The sequence below is a fragment of the Scyliorhinus canicula genome, chromosome 8 (genome assembly GCF_902713615.1).
Source record: "Scyliorhinus canicula chromosome 8, sScyCan1.1, whole genome shotgun sequence".
Taxonomy (NCBI): Eukaryota; Metazoa; Chordata; class Chondrichthyes; order Carcharhiniformes; family Scyliorhinidae; genus Scyliorhinus; species Scyliorhinus canicula.
In genome coordinates, this window is record NC_052153.1 from 52,880,599 (window position 1) to 52,904,019 (window position 23,421).

A 23,421-nucleotide genomic window follows, 5' to 3' on the forward strand; every position below is an offset into this window, starting at 1 on the left:
ACTCTTTGCCACATTATAGGCTCTCTCTTTTGCCTTGATGCATTCCCTGACTTCCTTTGTCAGCCATGGCTGCCTAATCCTCTCTCTGATAACCTTTCTTTTCTTTGGGATGAACCTCTGCACTGTGTCCTCAATTACTCCCAGAAACTCCTGCCATTGCTGTTCTACTGTCTTTCCCACTAGGCTCTGCTTCCAGTTGATTTTCGTCAGTTCCTCCCTCATGCGCCTGTAATTACCTTTATTTAACTGTAAAACCTTTACATCTGATTCTACCTTCTTTCTTTCAAATTGCAGACTGAATTCTACCATATTATGATCACTGCTTCCTAAGTGTTCCCTTACTTTAAGATCTTTTATCAATTCTGGCTCATTACATAACACTAAGTCCAGAATAGCCTGTTCCCTCGTGGGCTCCATCACAAGCTGTTCCAAAAAGCCATCCTGTAAACATTCAATGAATTCCCTTTCTTTGGGTCCACTGGCAACATTATTTACCCAGTCCACCTGCATATTGAAGTCCCCCATGATCACTGTGACCTTGCCTTTCTGACATGCCCTTTCTATTTCGTGGTGCATTTTGTGCCCCTGGTCCTGACCACTGTCAGGAGGCCTGTACATAACTCCCATTATGGTTTTTTTTGCCTTTGTGGTTCCTCAACTCTACCCACACAGACTCCACATCATCTGACCCTATGTCGTTTAGTGCTATTGATTTAATTTCATTTCTAATTAACAAGGCAACCCCGCCCCCTCTACCCACCTCTCTGTCTTTTCGATAGGTTGTAAATCCCTGGATGTTTAACTGCCAGTCCTGAACCCCCTGCAACCACGTCTCTGTGATGCCTACCACATCATACCTGCCAGTCACAATCTGGGCCACAAGCTCATCTACCATGACCCTGCCAGTCGCGATTGAAATGTGTACTGTGCATGAGCACTCTAAAAATTGCTATTCACAGTACAAAAATGGCAGAAAGTGAAAAACAAGCCTCCCACGAGGTGGAGAGTGTTCAGGCCATCTCCCGGATGCAGGCCTCCACATGACTAAAGTGGTCATTTTGTGCGCTCTTCCCAGGGCCCGATGCATCCGCAATACGATCGGGAACACTAAGCGGCCGAAAACCGCACTGCGCAGGTGCAGACGTCCGAGAACCGCACCGCGCATGCGCAACGACGCACTGAGCGTCATGACACCAACATCATGACATGTGCGAACTGTGGCACTGCCCATTATTTTTTAAACTGCCCTCCAAGAGGCAAACGCTGTTTAAACTGTGGGAAACCAAACCACTATGCAGCCCTGCACAGATTTGCACTGCCAGTCAGGAGCCAGCGCTCCCAATTCCGACAGCGGCGACAGTGTGCAACACCGAATGCATGACTCTGATCCAGGCAGCGCACAGATCCAAATGATGAATACCTGGACAACACTTACTGAATGGGCATTCTTACGAAGTGCGAATACGCCACACCGGACACATCGCGAGTCCAATCAATCCTGACCATGGATTCCGAGGACGAATGGCATGCAATGATGAAGGTCAACCACTGCCCCATCCAGTTCAAACTGGACGCGGGTGCCTCAGTCAACCTGGTTTTGCAGGTGGACTCCAAGAGAATCAAGAAGCCCTCCACAATCCTTCCAGCTGCTGCAAACTCCTGGACTACAATGGAAACGCAGTCAAGGCACTGGGGTCCTGCCATCTGCAGGTGTCCAGCCAACACACACAAGCAAGCTTATGCTTCAAGATTGTTGAACCAGACAGGGCGTCCCTGCTAGGTGCGCACACCTGCAAGCAACTGAACCTCATTCAAAGGGTTTACACCACGACGCCATCCCATTTGGATCTTCAGGCCAGCATCGACGACATCCTAACCCAGTACCCAGATGTATTTAGTGGGATGGGCACGCTGCCGCACGGGTACAAGATTCTACTGCGCCTGATGCCAAGCCAGTGGTCCACACACCACGACGTGTCCCTGCTCCACTGAGCGCCTGAAGGCAGAGCTCATGAGTCTACAACAAAAAGGCATCATCTCAATGGTCACTGAACCAACTGACTGGGTCAGCTTGATGGTGTGCGTAAAGAAGCCTTCGGGGGACCTACACATCTGCATTGACCCCAAGGATCTAAACAAAAACATTATGCGGGAACATTACCCCATCCCGAAGAGGGAAGAAATCATGAGTGAGATGGCACGCGCGCGCTTCTTCACAGAATTGGACGCATCCCAAGGATTTTGCCAAATCCAACTTGAAGAATCTAGCAGAAGGCTCTGCACCTTCAACACGCCTTTTGGCAAATTCTGCTACAACCGAATGCCATTTTACATCATCTCGGCATCAGAGATTTTCCATCGCATCATGGAACAGATGATGTAGGGAATATAAGGGATTAGTGTCTACATTGACGACATAATCTGGTCCACAACCCCAGAGGCACATGTGTCGCGACTCAAGAAAATAGTCCGACGCATACATGAACATGGCCCCAAGCTAAACGGGTCCAAGTGCTGATTTGGGACATGCACATCCTGGGCGATCAGATTTCGCAACACGGTGTGCGCCCGGACACAGACAAAATTAAAGCCATCGAGGCAAAGTCCCCGAGGACACGAAGGCAGTACTGCGCTTCCTGGGAATGGTCAATTTCCTTGGCAAATTCATCCCGAATTTGGCCACACACACCACGGCAAGACGCAACCTGGTGAAAAAAATCAACCGCCTTTGAGTGGAAGCAGAGCACCGAACCACTGCACCTGTCCTTGCATTCTTTGACCCAGACCGAGAAACCAAGATATCCACAGATACGAGTCAGGATGGCATTGGGGCGGTGTTGCTTCAAAGAGACGATACGCCATCCTGGGTACCAGTAGCATACACGTCATGGGTAATGACACCCACTGAGACCAGATGTGTGCAGATTGAGAAGGCGTGTTTAGGTCTTCTCACCGGCATCCTCAAATTTCATGATTATGTCTACGGCTTGCCAACGTTTACTTTTGAGATGTATCAAAGGCCTCTGGTCCACATCATCCAAAAGGACCTGAATGACATGATGCCTTGTTTTCAGAGAATTCTGCTCAAACTCCGGAGGTGTGATTTAAATTTGGTGTGCACACCTGGCAAGGAGCTCATCATCGCCGATGCATTGTCTCGCTCCATCAACTCACCCAGTGAACCACAAGATCATCCAGCACAATGAATTGCAGGTACAACTGTGTGCAAGCACTCTCCCGGCAACAGATGAGAAGATTGTTCTCATCCGAGAAGAGACGGCCAAAGACCCCCTGCAGCGAGTCATCCACAACCCCAGCAATGGCTGGCAGAAAGGGCAATGCCTTCAATTCTACAACGTCAAGGACAACCTGACGCTGATCGGCATCCTGCTCAAGCTGGACAGGATGGTCATCCCGCTACGTCTCCAGAGCATGGTGCTGCGGCAGATTCATGTGGGACACTTGGGGCATAGAAAAGTGCAGACTCAGGGCCCGGCAAGCTGTCTACTGGCCCGGCATCAACCAGGACATCACGGACATGGTCCTGAACTGCGAAACCTGTCAGAGGTTCCAACCAGCGCAGAGCAAGGAGACGCTCCAACCACATGACCTAGAGACCTCTCCGTGGTCCAAGGTTGGCATTGACCTATTCCACGCGAATGGTTACGACTATATCTTAATCATCGATTACTTTTCAAACTATCCTGAGGTGCTGAAGCTGCCAGACCTCACCTCACGGACCGTCATCAAAGCGTGGAAAGAGACATTCTCACGGCATTGCATCCCGAACACCATCATGAGCGACAATGGCCTGTACGTCCATAGTCGAGAATGGTCCACGTTTGCCAAGAGCTACAATTTCAGGCATGTCACCTCCAGTCCGCACTATCCGCAATCCAATGGCAAAGTCGGAAAAGGGGTGCACATCGTTAAGCAGCTTATCCGCAAAGGCTTGGACTCCGCTTCCGACATATACCTTGCTCTATTTGCGTACCGGGTGACTCCCTTGTCCACTGGCATGTCGCCAGCTCAACTACTGACGAACAGGGACCTGTGGACGACACTTCCAGCCATACACCTGCCCAACCTTGATCACATCCCGGTGCTGCAGGAGATGCAGCAGCTTCGTGACAGCCAGAAGCAGGGCTATGACGCACATGCCACCGATCTGGATGTGCTATCCCCGGCAGACATGGTCAGGATCAAGATACCGGATGGTGGGTGGTCTGCTCCGGCTGTCGTTGTTCGACAGGCCCAGATCCTATGTCCTATGGCTGATGGCTCCATTGTGCGAAGGAATCGAAGGGCACTGCGAAAAGTTGCTTGCCCACAACCACGTCCCCCTCCATTTCCACATGTCGAATTGCCACCTCCAGACACCTTGAACCACGAGGCCACCAGTCATGTCTCCCACTCGCCTGTCAAGACACCGTCATCCCCTCCGGCTGGCGACGAGGATCAGACGCATGCCTCAGAGACTGGACTTACGAACATTTGTTTTGTTTGTTCGGTTCTATATTCTTCAATCAGTCAGATTAGACAGACACATTCACATATGTACATCTTAAAAAACAAAAAACAAAAAAAAAGGGGAGATGTCATGATATGCAAACATGCAACCAATGAACACTCAGAATAGGACACAACCAATGGGCACTCAGGACACTCCGAGGTAGCATCATTACTAGGAGGCATGACATAAACACTATAAAAGGGATGAAGCACACTCACTCTGCCTCTTTCCACAGACAGGCATCTAGAGAGTTAGACAGGGTTGATCAGCAGCATCACACCCCAGCACATGGCTTAGAGCAAGCTGGTACAGTTAGACTGAGTTACTACAGTTAAATTAGCAGAGAGTCAAACTCATTTCAGAACTGTGTTCATAGTTCAATGAACACTTGAACTCATTTCCTAGTCTGGTGCATCCTTTAGCTAAGACTACATCAAGGAGCAGCCTGTGTTATCCGAAGTAGCATAACACAACAAACTCTAAATTTGTTCTGTTGCATTTCCCCGATTTTCTTGGCTTCCCCATGGTTACCTTGTGTTCGGCTGCCTAGGCCCATGGCCAATGTTCTCTCTAAATTTTCTTTTGCGTGGTGTATTCGGTGAAGTGCGCAGGCCTTTTAAATTTTTGGAGCTGGTGGAGGTGGCTGCACAACTTAAAAAGAACTTTGGACATTGCTCTAGGTTGCCCTTACTAATCTTCTCTGCCTATCTATCCACTTCTATGACAGCAAGTTGGGGGGTGTAGATAATCTGACACCTTTCTGGAAGATGCAGAATGGGTGAATTTCAATCTAGATACATTTATTAGTGTCACAAGTAAGCTTACATTAGCACTGCAATTAAGTTACTGTGAAAATTCCTAGTGGGAAAAATAAAGAGGCCACATACTGCTTGGAGAATAACAGAATGAGTGCAGCAGAGCAGCAAAGGGATATAGGTACAGAAATCACTGAAAGTAGTTGCACTTGTTAATAAGGCCATAATAGAGCAAACCAAGCCCGGAGGTTCATTTCTAGAGAGAGAGATTTGAAAAGCTGAAAAACTATGTTAAACTTGGTTTGACCACATTTGGGGTGCTGTGCACAAATTTGGTCTTGCATAAAGTATAGAGGCATTGATAACAGTTCCAACAGAATTCAAAACAATGATAACCAGAACTAAGAGGATTTACTTTACAAGAAAGGCTCAACAGATTAGGGCTCTTTTTTTCTCAAATGGAAAATGCTAAGGAGTGAATTGATGAATCTTTATGGTTATGAAAAAAAATTGATCTGAAAGATATTTCCACTTAGTAGGGGCTGGAATTAAAAACTAGATATAAGATATATCATAAATATAAGATAATCACATAATATTGTAAAAGGAAAATCAGGAGATACTTCTTTACTTTGAATGAAGTATTAAAGGAATACCCGGGTGAGTTGTATTTATATAACTTCTTAACTTCTTTCACAACCACAGGGCATCTCACACCACTTTACAGGCAATGAAATACTTTTGAATAGCTACCCTTGTCATATTTGCAACACAGCAACCAATTTGCACACAGCATGCTTGTTCCCTCAAATGGCAATGTGATAATGGCTGGATAATCAGTTTTTTGTGATGTTGGTTGAGGGATAAATATTGGCCAGAGCACCAGGGATATCTCCTCCTCTTTCATCTTCCAAGAGTCATGGGATTTATTCATGTCCACTTGAGAGGACTGAAGGGGCTTTGGTTTAATGTCTCATTCGAAAAGTGGCACATCCAACAGTGCAGCACTCGGTATTGCACTGTCAGCTTTTGATTTTGTATTCAGGTTCTGAAGTGGAACTTGAACCCACAGCCTTCTTCCTCAAGAGGTGGGAGTGCTACCAACTGGGCTACAGCTGAAATGCAAGTTGTACCTACGTAACCAACTGTGAAAGTTCTATCTTGAGTTTATTTGATTATCTGATGTATCTTCAGAATCAAGCTTAAGGTCTTTTTCAGATAATGAAATTGAGATGTTCATTTGTCTTTCACTTATTTTTGCATTTCACTTATTTTCTAGGTCACATTTCCTTTTATAATGCTGATACAAAACAATTATTGCATACTTTCAAGACAAAGTTTGCTCAGCCAGTAATTCCAGCCTTTATGGTAAGTAATAGATACAGTGCTGAAGGACAACTTTGAGGAAGGATTTACGAATGATTGTAGATTGGAGAATCTGATATTTAGTGACAAACAGTTCTAATTGTACTAGGATATTTATACGAATAACTAAAGGAAATTACTAAAACTGGTCTGTGAAAATTGGACTACTTTTAATAATGAGGAACAAAAAAACTAAAGCAAAGGATTATTAAAAGTGCAGGGGTGAAACTAAAAATGAAATTAGAAAAGCAAAATATGGATATGATGAAATGCTGGCAAGCAAAATCTGGGAAACCCTTGACCTTTTTAAATAAATATATAAACACTGAGAGGTCAACTAAAGCAAGGGAATCATAGAATCCCCACAGTGCAGGAAGAGGCCATTGAGGCTCTATTAGGGACCAAAAGGATGCGTGGAGGTGATGGATGTTGGTATGGTCAATGAATACTTTGCCTGTTTTCACAAAAGGGGGTGACGATACAGTCATTGCAATCAAGCGTAGTGTGAAATGTTAGATTAAATTAATAGTGAGAGAGGAATTATTAAGCAATTTAACATCTTTCAAAGTGGATAAATTCCCATGTCTAAATGAACTATATCCTAAACTTTTAAAGGAAATGAAAATAAATAATGGAGGCTGGTGACCATTTTCCAATTCACTCGGGCCAAAGGTGTGGTACTGATTGTTTGAAAAGGGAAAAAGCGGTAGAACAATTGCAGGCCAGTCTGTATAACCTTAGTGGCACGAAAAAGATTGGGCTATCCACAATGCTACCGTGCTGCCCTTAAGAAGTTAACCTACACTCCATTATTCTACCCTAATCCATGTACCTATCCAACAGCCGCTTGAAGGTCCCTAACTTTTTCAACTCAACTACTTCCACAGGCAGTGCATTCCATGCCCCCACTACTCTCTGGGTAAAGAACCTACCTCTGACATCCCCTCTATATCTTCCACCATTTATCTTAAATGTATGTCCCCTTGTAATGGTGTGTTCCACCCGGGGAAAAAGTCTCTGACTGTCTACTCTATCTATTCCCCTAATCATCTTATAAACCTCTATCAAGTTGCCCCTCATCCTTCTCCGTTCCAATGAGAAAAGGCCTAGCACCCTCAACCTTTCCTCGTATGACCTACTCTCCATTCCAGGCAACATCCTGGTAAATCTCCTTTGCACCTTTTCCAAAGCTTCCACATCCTTCCTAAAATGAGGTGACCAGAACTGCACACAGTACTCCAAATGTGGCCTGACCAAGGTTTTGTACAGCTGCATCATCACCTCACGGCTCTTAAATTCAATCCCTCTGCTAATGAACGCTAGCACACCATAGGCCTTCTTCACAGCTCTATCCACTTGAGTGGCAACTTTCAAAGATCTATGAACATAGACCCCAAGATCTCTCTGCTCCTCCACATTGAAAGACTTGTTGTAAGACTTCTTACTATGAATTAATCAAGCATTCAGCATATCTTTATGGGAGGGTCATGTCTTAGTAACATAAAATCTTTTGAGGAAGGAAGGAGTGTCAATAAGGCTAATGCATTTGATGTAATCTATATGATTTTCATCATGGCTTTTGATAAGGTCCCATATGGTAGTCACAAAAGTTAAAGCCCATGAGATCCACAGCAAAGTGTAACATGGACCCAAATTGGCTCTGAGGTAGAAAGCAAAGTGTAATGGTTGATAGGTGTTCTCGTGACTGTAAGGCCGTTTCCAGTGAGGTCCCAATGGGTGCAGCACATTTTGCGAAATGTATCGATGATTTGAAGTGAATGTCGGGGATATGATTAAGAAGTTTAAAGAAGATAAAAATTGTTTCTTTTAATGAATCATGAAGAGAAAGGTGTAGAATTTAAGAAGCTATTAATGGGCTAGTCAGGTGGGCAGGACAGTGGGAAATGAAGTTCAATCCAGAGACCTGGGATAATGCATTTGGAAAGGCTAACCAGGCAAGGGAATAGACAATAAATGGCCAAATACTGAGGTGTCAAGGAATAGAGGGAGCTTGGAGTACATGCCCACAGATCTCCGAGGGTCTGACTGGACAAGTAGATAACGTGATCAATCAAGAAGACAAATGGGATACTTTCTTTTATTTGACAAGGCATACAATGTAAGAGTTGGGAGGTTATGCTGGAATTGTTCAAAGCACTAGTTTGGCAACAGCTGGAGTACTGCCTGTAGTTAGCTCAATAGGATGTTATCTGGACCAGAGAATTTCAGTTATGAAGGAAGATTGAATTGGCTAGGGTTGTTTTCTTTGGAATGCAGGAGGCTAATAGAGACCTAATTGTATAAAATTAAGGGGTCTAGAAAGAGCGAAAAGGAAAGGCCCTTCCGGTGGCACAGTGGTTAGCACTACTGTCTCACAGCATCTGGGACCCGGGTCACTGTGTGGGATGCCTCCGGATGCTCCAGTTTCCTCCCACAGTCCAAAGATGTGCAGGTTAGGTGGATTGGCTATGCTAAATTGCTCCTTCGTGTTTAAAAAAAGGATGTGTAGGTTAGGTTAACGGGTCATTGGGATAGGGCAGGAAAGTGAGCTGGGGTGGAATACACTTTCAGAGGGTTGGTCCGGACTCGATGGGCTGAATGGCCTCCTGCATTGTAGAGATTCTATAATTCTATGATTTCCCCTTGGTGGAAGGGACAATAAATTTAGGGCAAGAGGTTTAAAGTGGGTTCAAGGAAAAACCTTCTCACCATGAGGGTGCTAGAGATCAGGAATTCGTCTCCTGAAAGGGTGATAGAGGAAGAAAACCTCAACTTGGAAGTGTCATAATCTGCAAGGTTCCGGACCAAGAGCAGGAATGTGGGACTAGGATGCAGTCAGCCTCTGGATGCGATGGGCCAAATAGCCTCCTGTGCTGTAAATCTTTATGATTCTCTGACTCCAGGAAGTTGGATCTTATTTATCATTTAATGCATATTTGTTGAAGGATTGTCATGAGTTATTTGGTCCAAAGATATTTCAATTTTTTTCAGATGAATTGAGCAGCAGCTTGCCTTTAAGAGAATTTCACAGTGGTACAATCATTTTGTGTTATTTGGGCTTTTCATAATGAGCTGCATTTGTATGCACATTTCTAATGCAAATTTTAGGAGATTATTTTGATTGACTGTCTCCTCCTCTTGCAGGTCTGGTGCGGTGGCCTAAACTTGTACACGGGGCTCCAAGTACCGAGTGCTATAAAATCCTTCCAGAAGGGAGATGGTGGGTTGGGCGGCTCGGAAAACAGTTTAATTGGTCTTGCTCAATAATTGTTTGTGTGAGACTAACTTACTTAGATTGATGTGATTTTAATTTCTCGCTGATTGGAAATATGTGCCGCATAAGAAATGGATGCGTGGATACGATGGACCAATCCCAATCTGGTTTTCCTTTCACACCCAGTTACGGCAAACGTTTTCAGCGTGTAATATACAAGCAAGGTTCTGTATCGTAACTCAGGGTTGCATCCATAGTCAGCCATGGCGTGTTGATCTGCATTCATGAACTTCAAAATCGTACTTTTACGTAAAGTATACATGCACTACTTCAGGGTTTTATTCACCATGCGCATTCTGTAGCCATGCCATTATTCCTCTAAATGGAAGGACTGTGTAAAATTTACAAAAAACATCAGTTAATTCTGTGGTTAACCTTACAGAATTGACTTTCTAGAGATAAGATAGAGGGTGCATCATATCTTCTATAAGATGGGATAGTTCAGGTGGAATGCCAGGGAATTAATGAATCCTCTTAGATTGGAATATTTGGTGTGGAGCTGATGGCGATGATTGCACCAGTATGAAGATGACACCAAAACATGATGTTTAAACCTTCCTTTTAGTACATACCTGATGTTGTAAAGCTGCCTTATTTAATGTTATGAAGAGGATACAGAACTACAAAACATAAGTCATTATTAGAGTAATTGTTAGTGAGCACTTTCATTATTTAGGCTAAGAGAATTTGTTAAACACAATACCTTGCTCAGTAGAGGTGCTTTATTGCAATTATTGCAATTAGTACAGTGTTCAACACCATAACAGTTAAATTTTCAGGTACATTGGATTCAGAATTGGACTTTGCCACTATAAGTTAGTGTGCTTCATGATCCATCTCAGCTAGCACTGATAATTAATAACCCTTTAAAAGTGGCTGACAGTAAATTTGAAGTACAGTGTGTGCATATTACTTGTATTAAATTGTACTGAAGCTGTTGGTAAAGATGGAATGGCACAATTAACCTACCTGGCCTGGGGGAAAAAAAACTAGCCCTTTTCACTGTGCACAGAGAATGAACCCTTTCCTAATGTTATTGACTATGGCTTACATCTGTTTTCCTACAGGGTCATGTCAGCAACATGAGTATCCTGTTTTTTAAAAAAGAAAGTCTTGACTGACATTATCTTGGTCTAGTGAATAAATTTGGGAGCTTTTAATCTTGTTGCCCGTTTGTTGAATGTATAATTTGAAACCTAACTTTCTCAAATACCTTACTTCATATCACATGACTGACTTTACTCCAAAGTTCAATGGCTGCTTTCTGTTGATGATTGAATTTAACTCTAATTGTAAATTCAAGTGAATGATCTCATTTATCAACCAGTATTATATAATATTGTCAATATGGTTTCCGCAGGCAACTTTATTTTCTAACACCATAAAACCCACTTTTCAAACTGTTCCCGGACTACATTTTACTAAGGACTCTGACGTTTGCTCCAATCCAGTTTGCCAGAAATCCTCCAGGTTTTGGATTTCAGGAATATGTGGCCTAAATTCATATTCAAACTAGCCCTCCTAATGCTCTGATGAACCAGAAAAACTGAAGGGCATTGGTTTTCCTGCACAACTAGTAGATTTGAAAATAATTGAAAAAATATCTCGGAGCAAAGCATGATTTTTCAAATTGTTTGTCTCATTAATTCTCTGCAACCTTAGCTTGTATTTTCAATCAAATAACCAACTAATCAATATCGGAAAGTGAAAATCGTTTCAAATATTAGTACTCTCTTTAAGACTGCTGATTATTTCTTTCCATTCCAGTTCCCTGCTTTCTGTTAATGCCTAGATATTATTAGTATTTGATTTGTTTGCTAATAAATTGTAGTGGTTCTATTGTTGAAATTTCGTTTTACTAGATTACCTTAAATAATTTTAACTAGTGAATCCCATTCAAGTTAATGGGGAGAGAGATATTGGAGAAATCATTCGCTGGAGCTGTAGACAGGGTAAATGGTAACATTCAACGGTGACTAACTCAGCGCTGAAATATGTATTCACTAGAGTTTGTGTGCTGTACTTTGGGTTAATACAAACAAGGTGCTTCAGGCATTTTGATCTCAGACTTGCTTTCTGTCTGTGAGCCAAAGTATATCAAACTGAGGGTTTCAAACATGTCAAAACGAACCTGCAACAACCTTGGACCACAATACAGAAAATGTTTATGGATGTTCAAAAGGAGACTGTTCCACCACTCAATTCATCGTCCTTAATTATATTACACATGGCTTGATATCAAACATTACAAAATGTTAATTTAAAATAATCCTGTAGGTGGATTAAAGCAGTTTGCAGGTGCAGTATTTTGACTATCTTTGGCTAGCACCCACTTACCTTTTGTGAAAGCTATCAAAGATTGAAAGATACTGTAGCCTACTTATTTGTGCATTTAATTACTGTTTTCATTTTATTGTTTAATACTTTTATTGTGCATGGTTTCATTGTGAAATACCATTTGTTAATGTTCACCAGTGTATTACCACCTAGGACCTAAGCAATAGACATTGTTTTAGCACCAAAACATGATTTCATTTCTCGGATAAAATAAATGGTACTTGTAATAATCCGCAGACAATTCATAATCATCTTGTCAAACTTTTACGCCTGAAATATTAAGTAAATTCTGATACTCCAATAAGTTTGAGTAAATGAAATGCCTGTAATTTGATTTCTGAATTTAGTTTTACAAAAAGGAGATACAACAGCAGAGATCTGACGTTGGAATTTCTGCATTAAAAGATGCTGACCAAGAAAGTGTTCATTTCCGCGATATGCATATCTGTTGTAACGACTTATGTAAGATATATTGAAGAAGTATATGCTGTCTTAAAACTAAATGTCAAGTTTGTTGCAACAAAACCACTGTTTTGAACAAAGTGCTGCTGCATTTTTGAGAAATACAGCAAGTAACTCTGCATAACGTCTATAAATGGAAGGGGCTTGTTTTGTGTCTTCTCTATGCAGTATATCCTTGGATAGAGGTGCCTCTTCATGACTAAACTGAACTATTTAACGCAATGCAACAAAGCCATAACTGCAGAATATTACATAACAAATACTGAGCCAAAACAAGCAACACAGATGTCCTACTAAGAATAAATTGCAAGAATAAGCAAACCCCATTTTCTTAACCTTCCCTCACCATAGCCAAAAATGCAGAGTTACAAGCACATGGTTTAGTTCTTGCTGAGTAAACTATTTGAGTGTTCACCCTTGTTTTAAATATGAGGCTTTTTCTTTTTAATATATTAGTTGCACTTGTTCCAGAGCAAAATATTCACTAACACAAGACTGTAAACGACTGGGGAGGGAAAGCCTGTGCTACATTTCTTTGCTATGCAGTTTCAACAGTAGTTGAACTTACTCAGGGTTGGAGAAAGTACCAAATATACAGCGATTTAAAAACTGATCATGCCATCTGCACAATAAAGCCTGCTTTGAAAACAGTTGTCTTTAACAATTGTTTACATTTACTTGCTGAATCAAATTGTTGATGATAGAGGTGTCTATATACTCTTGGGGATAATAGCCACTCTGTTCAGTTACAAGCTTTGGGGAGGTGGGTGGAAGCAATGCTAATTGTTTACTTTGTCCATTTCAAGGGAGAGGCACATTAGTGTAGTTGAGTGGGAACCCATTGCACACCACAACATTTTTAGCAAGATTGGGCAAAGTATTTATAGGTTGTCAAGTCCAGTCCTGTAATAGATTAATAAAAAAACGAAGTATGGACCTTTTATTAAAGAAATGAAGCTGGAGGCGAATTAAAAGACACTTATGCCTTGGAGAAGTACTATGGCAGTGATTTGTGGTGCTGGATTGTAAAATTTTAAGTAGCTCTATGTGAAATAATGGGCTGTGTGGATGGTTAAAGGTTGATCTGTCTTGTAGGGACCTTGTTAGAGGGGGGGATGGGCTTTGAATTTAGTTCTGCTTTTTGGGTGACTATTTTTCTGAAGTGCTTGTTTCTTCACTTTTTTTTCTGTTGTTTGTTTACTGGGGAATGTGATGCTTTTAAAATGTTTATTCATGTGTGGGGGGGGGGGAGGGGGAGAGGAGAGTACAATAGGGAGACAGACTGCTTGGTGCCAGGGGTGGGAGCTATCGAGTCAACATGGGTCAGCTGACTCTTGGAAGCGCAGTGGGGGGTGGACAGGTGTTAAGCTGGAGCTTGACTTGGGGGATTGGGTTTTTAGTGTTGTTGCTGGGGGAGGGGGGGGGGGGGAGCTGCTTTGCTGACGGGAGGAACTGTTACTAGGGGCCAAATGGGAGGTCGGGAACGATGACAGCCTGAGTGGGGACTCAAGGAAGCGGAGGGTGTGGGCTCGAGGCTGGCCTAAAAAGGGTGATGGCTAGTCGGTGGGTGGGCTGGTTTGGAAGCCCCCTATCCAGGCTGATCACATGGAACGTGAGAGGACAGAATGGGCCGGTCAAGAGGGCTTGTGTGTTCATGCATTTGAGGCAACTGAAGGCGGACACGGCAATGCTACAAGAGACACACGTAAAGGTTTCAGACCAGTTGAGATTGAGAAAGGGGTGGGTTAGCCAAGTGTTCCACTCAGGACTGGACTCAAAGATCAGGGGGTAACGATTTTGATCAGCAAACGAGTGGCATTCGAGACAAGGAGAATGGTGTCAGACAAGGGGGGTAGGTACATAATGGTGAGTGGGAAGCTGGAGGGGGTGTGAGTGGTACTTGTGAACATATATGCTCCGAATTGTGACGACGTGGAATTTATAAAGTGGGTGTTGGGTAAGATCCCAGACTTGGAGTCACATAACCTGATCATGGGAGGGGACTTCAACACAGTCATTGATTTGGAATTGGACCGGTCAAGATCCGGAATTGGACCGGTCAAAATCCAGGGCAGGAAGGAGGCTGGTTGCGGCAAAGGAATTGAAGGGTTTTATGGAAGAGATGGGGGGAGTAGACCCATGGAGCTTTGCCTGGCCAAGGATGAAAGGAGTTTTTTTTTCACATGTCCACAAGGTATACTCTCGCATCGACTATTTTGTTCTGAGCAGGGCGCTAATACTGAAGGTGGTGGATGCTGAGTACTCGGCAATCGCAGTGTCAGATCTTGCCCCGCATTGGTTGGATCTACGGGTTAGTGTGGAGAGAGGGCAACGCCCGCAGTGGAGACTGGATGTGGGGTTGCTAGCGGATGAGGTGGTCTGTGGGTGGGTTAACAAGTCCATTCAGAAGTACCTGGAAACAAATGATGCGGGGGAGGTCTCTGCAGCGACGGTCTGGGCAGTAGTCAGAGTGGAATTAATCTCTATACGGGCCCACAGAGAAAAGGTGGAACGGGCTGAGAGGGATAGATTAGTGGAGGAGATACTCTGAGGCCCTGGATCCAGGGCTACTGAGGGAGCAGCGTAGGTTACAGGTGGAGTTTGGGCTGTTGACCACAGGGGAAGCAGTGGAACAGTTGAGGAAGGCAAGGGGGACGATTTATGAGTATGGGGAAAAGGCAAGCAGAATGTTGGCGCACCAGCTCAGGAAAAGAGGCGGCCAGGGAGATAGGTAAAGTAAGGAGTAGAGACGGTAATACTGTCCTGGACCCAGTGGGGGTGAATGAGGTGTTTAAGGACTTTTATAGTAAATTATATGAGTTGGAACCCCCGGCTGGAGCGGAGGAGGACCTGGTGGAGGGACTGGGAGCCCCAATTGAGATTGAGGAAATAATCAAGGGGCTGGAGGGCATGCAGTCGGGCAAGGCCCGGGGCCCGACGGTTACCCGGTAGAATTCTATAAGATGTTTTCAGAGATATTGAGCCCACTGCTGGTGAGGACATCTAACGAAGCAAGAGAGAAGGGAGTCCGCCCCCCCAAATAATGTCACAGGTCTTGATTTAATTGATTTTGAAACGGGAGAAGGATCTGCAGCAATGCGAGTCACACAGGCCGATTTCTCTACTGAATGTGGATGCCAAACTGCTGGCTAAGATACTGGCCACAAGGATAAAGGACTGTGTCCCGGGGTGATAGGGGAAGACCAGATGGGATTTGTTAAGGGCAGGCAACTCGAGGCCAATGTTTGAAGGCTTCTAAATGTTATTGTAATGCCATCAGAAGGAGAGACGGAGAAGGCGTTTGATCAGGTGGAGTGGAATTACCAGTGGGAGGCGCTAGGAAGGTTTAGGTTTGGTAAGGGCTTTATTGAATGGGTGCGGTTGCTCTATCAAGCACCAGTGGCGAGTGTGTGTACGAACCGGCTACGGTTGGGGTATTTTGAACTATACCGAGGGACGAGGCAAGGGTGCCCCCTCTCCCTGTTACTGTTTGCATTGGCCATGGCGTTAAGAGCCTCTAGGAACTGGAAAGGGCTGATTCGGGGGGTGGGGGCTGGTGGAGCACCGGGTCTCACTCTTGTACATTTCAGACCCGTTGGAGGGGATGGGGGAAGTAATGCGAATCTTTGGGGAATTTGGAATTTTTCAGGGTATAAATTGAACATGGGGAAAAGCAAGATGTTTGCGATCCAGGCAAGAGGGCAGGAGAAGAGACTGGGAGAGCTGCTGCTTAGAATGGTAGGGAAGAGCTTTTGATATCTGGGAATCCAGGTGGCCCGGAAATGGGAGGTACTACACGAGTTAAACTTATCCTGGTTGTTAGAACAAATGGAAGGGGACTTTTAAGAGATGGGACATGCTCCTGCTATCACTGGCGGGGAGGGTACAGACCGTGAAAATGACGGTCCTCCCCAGATTTCTGTTTGTCTTTCAGTGCCTCCCCATCTTCATCCCTAAGGCCTTTTTCCAGCAGGTGAATAAGTTTATTTCGGGCTTTGTGTGAGCAGGTAAAACGACGCGAGTGAAGAAAGTGTTGCTGGAATGCAGTCGGGGGAGGGTGGGTTGGCGCTGCCAAACTTCTGCAATTACTACTGGGCGGCTAATATAGCCATAATTAGGGAGGGGTCGGCATGGAAGCGGATGGAGGCAGCGTCATGTAAAGACACCAGTCTGGGAGCATTGGTAACGGCACCTCTGCCTTTCTTGCCGGCCCGATACTCCACAAGTCTGGCGGCTCTGAGGATCTGGGAGCAGTGGAGGAGATATAAGAGTGGAGGGAGCATCGATTTGGACACCGATTTATAACAACCACAGGTTTGTACCGGGTAGGCAAGATGGCGAGTTCTGGAGTTGGCAGAGGGCAGGAATTAGAAGGATGGAGAATCTATTTATACTTGGGAGCTTTCCCAGCTTGAAAGCTTTGGAGGATAAATTTAAATTGCCAGCAGGGAATGGGTTTAGGTATTTGCAGGTGCGAGACTTCCTGAGAAAACAGGTGCCGGCCTTTCCGCTGCTGCCGCCATGGGGGATACAGGATAGAGTAGTTTCCGGTACCTCGGTGGGAGAGGGGAAGTTATCGGATATTTACCAAGAGCTTTCGGAGGCGGAGGAAATTCCGGTGGAGGAGCTTAAGGGCAAGTGGGAGGATGAGCTAGGAGGAGAGATAGAGGCGGGTCTATGGCGGATGCCCTAAGCAGGGTTAATACCTCTTCATCGTGCGCTAGGCTTAGCCTGATACAATTTAAGGTAGTGCACCGGGCACACATGACAGAGGCTAGGATGAGCAAGTTTTTCGGGGTTGAGGATAGTGTGCGAGGTGCGCGGGAAGCCCAGCAAATCATGTCCACATGTTTTGGGCATGCCCGAAGCTTAGAGGGTTTTGGCAGGGTTTTGCTAAGGCAATGTCCACGGTGCTAAAAACACGGGTGGTGCCGAGTCCGCAGGTAGCGATCTTTGGAGTGTCGGAAGATCTGGGAGTTCAGGGGGCGAAAGAGGCCGACGTCCCTGATAAGTGCAAGGTGATTCATTTTGGTAGAAAAAATTTGAATGCGGATTACAGGGTCAACGGCAGGGTTCTGAGGAATGTGGAGGAACAGAGAGATCTTGGGGTTCATGTCCACAGATCTCTGAAGGTTGCCACTCAAGTGGATAGAGCCGTGAAGAAGGCTTATAGTGTGTTAGCCTTTATTAACAGGGGCTTGAGTTTAAGAGCTGCGGGGTTATGCTGCAACTGTACAGGACCCTGGTGAGACCACATTTGGAGTATTGTGTGCAGTTCTGGTCACCTCATTATAGGAAGGATGTGGAAACATTGGAAAGGGTGCAAAGGAGATTTACCAGGATGCTGCCTGGTTTGCAGGATAGGTCTTAAGAGGAAAGGTTGAGGGAGGTAGGGCTTTTCTCTTTGGAGCGGAGGAGGATGAGAGGTTTATAAGATGATGAGGGGGATAGATAGAGTGGACGTTCAGAGACTATTTCCTCGGGTGGATGTAGCTGTTACAAGGGGGCATAACTATAAGGTTCAGGGTGGGAGATATAGGAGGGATGTCCGAGGTAGGTTCTTTACTCAGAGAGTGGTTAGAGTGTGGAATGGACTGCCTGCTGTGATAGTGGAGCCGGACACTTTAGGAACTTTCAAGCGGTTATTGGATAGGCACATGGAGCACACCAGAATGACAGGGCGTGGGATAGCTTGATTTTGGTTTCAGACAATGCTCGGCACACTATCGAGGGCCGAAGGGCCTGTTCTGTGCTGTACTGTTATATGTTCTATGTCCTGTCCTTTGCCTCCCTGGTAGCCCAGAGACTGATCTTATTAATGCGGAGGGACTCAAAGCCCCTGAGTGTAGAGAGCTGGGTGAGTGACATGGCTGGGTTTCTCAGTCTTGAGAAAATAAAGTTTGCCTTAAGCAGTTCAATGTTAGGGTTCACCCGGAGGTGGCAGCCGTTCGTCGACTTTCTCGGGGAAAATTAAAAATGTGAGCAGATGCCAGGGGGTGGTGGGTGGGAGGCAGATTGTTGTATGGTTGAGGTGTGTGAAGATTGGGCTGGGGGGAGGGGGGGGGGGGGGGGGAATGTTTATTTTACCATGTTGATGTAATTGTTTTTGTTACTGTTATAAACATTTTCAAAAACCTTAAAATCTAATTTTTTAAAAATAAAAGACTCCTACCAGTACAATGGATGATGTACTAAAATAGCAGACACTTTCTTCATTTTGTTATGATAGCGATACACTCCCTCTATTTACATACTTTGTTAATTTAAAAACTGTAATGAACTTCAGGCTTGCCTTGGTCTCTACAGTAGTACATATACTTTGCCGATACTACCGCGTATCCAACAATGTGATGGTACAATTCAGGGAGTGTAACAGTAGTATGAAAACAAAATACTGTAGCTACTGGAAATATGCAATAAAAACAATTGCTCCGGTCAGGGAGATCTATGGAGTGAGAAACAGAGATCATTAACCAGAAAAACATTGACAAATAACTTCCAGTCTGTGGGACATTGTAGCTAGGAGGTAGCCCAGAGATGTGCTTCAGGACACCCACCCCTCCAAATTAGCAGGGTAATAATTACACAGCAATTGTCCGGGATGTTCAAACTTCCACTGGGCAATTGCCCTGTACTGGGAACTATTTGCTACTCTGATTTAAATCTCAAACTTCAGATGGTTCTAACTGTCTGTTATCCATGAAAAGTTAGAATTAAAAGCACATATAATCCCTGGGTAACTAGACTAATTAAAACCCCCTCCCCCCACAACGGATCATACTAGTACCCCTGACAAATCCTACTCACTTAACGTACACACTTATCCCTGGCTTCTCAAAGCAGCTGAACCTTTAAGCTTACTTGCTTTATGGCAGCCAGTGCCATTTACTAATAATGTGTGGCTGCCTTTCCCTGACTCTCTGCAATTGACCAAAGGAATTTGGAACCCGCTGCGCTACACTTCTCGTCCAGCTGGCCTAAGTTGGATGGTTGGTAAGATGGGTGGCATGGTAGCACATTGGTTAGCACTGTTGCTTCACAGCGCCAGTGCCCCAGGTTCGATTCCCGGCTTGGGTCACTGTCAGTGTGCACGTTCTCCCTATGTCTGTGTTAGTTTGCTCTGGTTACCTCCCACAAGTCCCGAAAGACGTGCTTTTTAGGTGAATTGGACATTCTGAATTCTCCCTCAGTGTACCCAAACAGGCCCGGAGTGTTGTGACTAGGGGATTTTTACAATAACTTCATTGCAGTGTTAATGTAAGTAAGTCTACTTGTGACACTAAGAAAGATTATTATTATTATAAAAATGTGCAGCTGCATTGTAGTGCAAGTCAATAGGAGTGGCATGGCTATCTGATTGTGATTGCCACTCCATAGAAGTTCTGGCCCCATTAATATTAACTTTGTTTCTCTCGCCACAGCTCTGCCAGACCCAAGTATTTGTAGCATTTTCGGGGTTTTTTTGTGCATCAATAGTTTTCTCTTGTGCTCTGAAACAGCTATCCATATATTGGCATGTCTTTCAACATGGCTTCCCAGTCATTTTGAAAGCAACCTGAAAATTTGTTTTAACCATCCTCTCCTTAAGACCTTCCTTAAAAGTCACTTAATTGAAGCTTTTGGTTGCCTCTCCCAATTAATACTTTGTTTTGGCATTGATTTTGTATTATTACACTTCACTGAAATAACGTGGGAAGTTTTTCTAAGTTTTTTTTTTTGTTTTTTTTTTGTTTAATAAATTTAGAGTACCCAATTAATTTTTTCCTATTAAGGGGCAATTTAGCGTGGCCAATCCACCTACTCTGCACATCTTTTGGGTTGTGGGGGCGAAACCCACGCAAACACGGGGAGAATGTGCAAACTCCACACAGACAGTGACCCAGAGCCGGGATCGAACCTGGGACCTCGGCGCCGTGAGGCAACAGGGCTAACCCACTGCGCCACCGTGCTGCCCTAGTTTTTCTAAGTTAAAGGCACTATCTAAATATAGTTTTCTCTTTGCAAACCTGCTTGATTTTTCAGCCTTTGTAGCATTTTGACTGCCCATGTCTGTCTGCCCCCTGTTGTTGATAATCAAGATCAGTCAAGGGCCTCAGGCCTCCCAAAACAAAAGTGAGATATTTTATTGTTTACTGAAAAATTCTACAATTTGGGAAATCCATTAGTAAATAGACTTTCATCTAAGTGCTTTTTAAAACTAAAAGACGTTTTTCATTTGTTTTGAAAACCCAAGCATTTGGGTGGCACGATAACACGGTTAGCACTGTTGCTTCACAGCACCAGGGGCCCATGTTCGATTCCCGGCTTGAGTCATTGTCGTTGCTGAGTCTGCACGTTCTCTCCGTGTCTGCGTTAGTTTGCTCCGGTTTCCTCCCACAAGTCCCGAGAGAAGTGCTTGTTAGGTGAATTGGACATTCTGAATTCTCCCTCCGTGTACCCGAACAGGTGCCGGAGTGCGACGACTAGGGGATTTGCACAGTAACTTCATTGCAGTGTTAATGTAAGCCTACTTGTGACGCTAATAAAAATTATCATCATTATTATAACTAACTTTTTCAAATCCACCCTGCTGAAAAATGGTCAAAGTCCACATTGTGATATGGGAGCCACTCTTTCGATCAACATACGCTATGACTTTAAAAATTTTTTAAAGTACCCAATTATTTTTTTCCCCCAATTGAGGGGCAATTTAGTGTGGCCAATTCACCTACCCTGCACATCTTTGCTTTGTGGGCGTGAGACCCATGCAGACAAAGGGATAATGTGCAAACTCCATACAGAGAGTGACCCGGGGCTGAAATCGAACTTGGGTCCTCAGCACTGTGAGACAACAGTGATAACCACTGTGCCACCATGCTGCCCCTCTTCAGAAATCCTGTAGATTCTGCACTATGACTTACTGGAGTTTGTAATCAATGGGCACGAGCTAACGGAAAGTTTTCTAAGTGTCATTTGTGACAAGTTTTGCTGGGAGTTTTCTGCTGGCTCTGTCGGCGAGTTCCCCATCGCTATCTAACCCCACTTGGTCACTTTTTCGGGCCCTAGGGAGTTTCTGTCCAGTCAAGCCCAAAGTTTTGAACTCACTGACCAGACTGGCTCCTCCGAGATCGGGTCGCCATTTTGAAAGGGTACCCTGATCTCTGTGGGTCCCCCACCCATAGTCCGTGTCACCGCCCCCCCAAGCATACATATGGGCATTACTCCCCCCCCCCCCCCAAGTGATGACACTCTGCTATGGGGTCACTGAGGGCACCCCCCCCAACCTCCCAGAGGCATCTTCATACGTACCCTACATGCTGCACCTTTCAACCCTCCCCCCCCCCCCCCCCCCTCCTTTCATGGGTATGGCCCCCTCAGGCCTGATCCTTGGAAGTAGCGTCCTGGCAGTGCTGGCTTTGCAGTGTCACCTGGGCAGGGCCAGGGTGATAGTGGCAATGTGCCCATGTCCAGGGGGTCACCCAGCTCTATCTCTGATGACCCAGGGGCCTCCAATGGCCCAGGAGACCCACCCGGGTGGTGTTCTGCCTGGTCTATGTGTGAACTGAACGGCCCCCTGCTGGGGGACTCCCTGAGAAGGCCGTTAGATTCCGGTGAGTACACCCAAGTAGGTTTAAAACCTAAACCTACTTAGGCACGTGTGACTTGGTTATGTCCAATTGAGGCGGGATCCTGAATGCTTCGCGAGGTCTGGGTAGTTCACATGAGACATACTGGCTACCGGGAAGGCTTCTCCTGGCATCTACCAGTTGCTTTGTGCTCCCGTTTAGACACAACGGGGCCGGTAGATTGCACCCAATATGTTCAACCATTCTCTTGTATATTTTAAGCTGCTTAGAAAAAGGTAGATTATGCCTGATGCATGTAATTGAATTTTTTCTGCAGAGGTGACCGAAGTAATGGTTGGGAATGGCTATGGATGTTATTTATATCGACTTCCAGAAGGCCTTTGATGAAGTTTCTCAGGAGCCACTGTGAACTAAAAATGAGACTTACGAAATTGAAGGCAAAATTATTAACCTGGTTGGGAAATTATTAGCCTGGTGGAGTAGCAGAAGTTTGAGTGTCTGATATAACTAGTGTTATCCAGCAATGATTGGGTGCTGGGATCTCATCTGTCAGTTATGCATTTTTCTATCCAATTATCTCATCTACTTAAGTTTACCGATGACTCAAAGACGGGTGGCATTAAAGCATTGTCAATGTAATAATACAAAAAATTTGATTCAGGAAAATCTGGCAAATGGATTTCAGTGTAGGTAAATATTAGCCATGATGTGGAGATGCCGGCATTGGACTGTGGTGAGCACAGTAAGAAGTCTTACAACACCAGGTTAAAGTTCAACATGTTTGTTTCGAATCACTGGCTTTTGGAGCACTGCTCCTTCCCCAGGTGATTCACCTGAGGAAGGAGCAGTGCTCCAAAAGCTAGTGTTTGAAACAAACCCGTTGGACTTTAACCTGGTGTTGTAAGACTTCTTACGGTAAATATTAGGTCATCTAGTGGATGGATACCACAAAATGAAAAGCGAGACACAGTGGGGTCTGAGATTAATGGTCCAGGGACATAAACCATTGAAAATATACTCAACAGGTATAGAAATAATCACGGTTAATGGAATATATATCTGCCCTTTTATATTTGAAGCCCAGGAAAACAAAGAGGTAGAAGTTATGCTCGAGCTAGACAATGCCCTAATTAGACAAGATTTGGTGTA

The 23,421-nt window shown here is 44.6% G+C and overlaps 1 protein-coding gene across 6 annotated transcripts in view; it reads left to right on the plus strand.

The window, feature by feature from the left end:
* The window catches only part of fsd1l (fibronectin type III and SPRY domain containing 1-like), an 80,497-nt gene extending 67,141 nt beyond the window's left edge, over positions 1–13,356 (plus strand). For 5 of the 6 annotated variants that reach the window (XM_038804568.1, XM_038804573.1, XM_038804569.1 and 2 more), the window contains 2 exons: positions 6,548–6,636; positions 9,778–13,356. In XM_038804568.1, coding sequence (XP_038660496.1) covers positions 6,548–6,636; positions 9,778–9,900 — 212 coding nt within the window. In that variant the 3' untranslated portion in view covers positions 9,901–13,356. The remainder of the gene's footprint in view (positions 1–6,547; positions 6,637–9,777) is intronic. The other variant, XM_038804570.1, reaches the window with a different exon arrangement.
* The last annotated feature ends 10,065 nt before the right edge of the window (positions 13,357–23,421 follow it).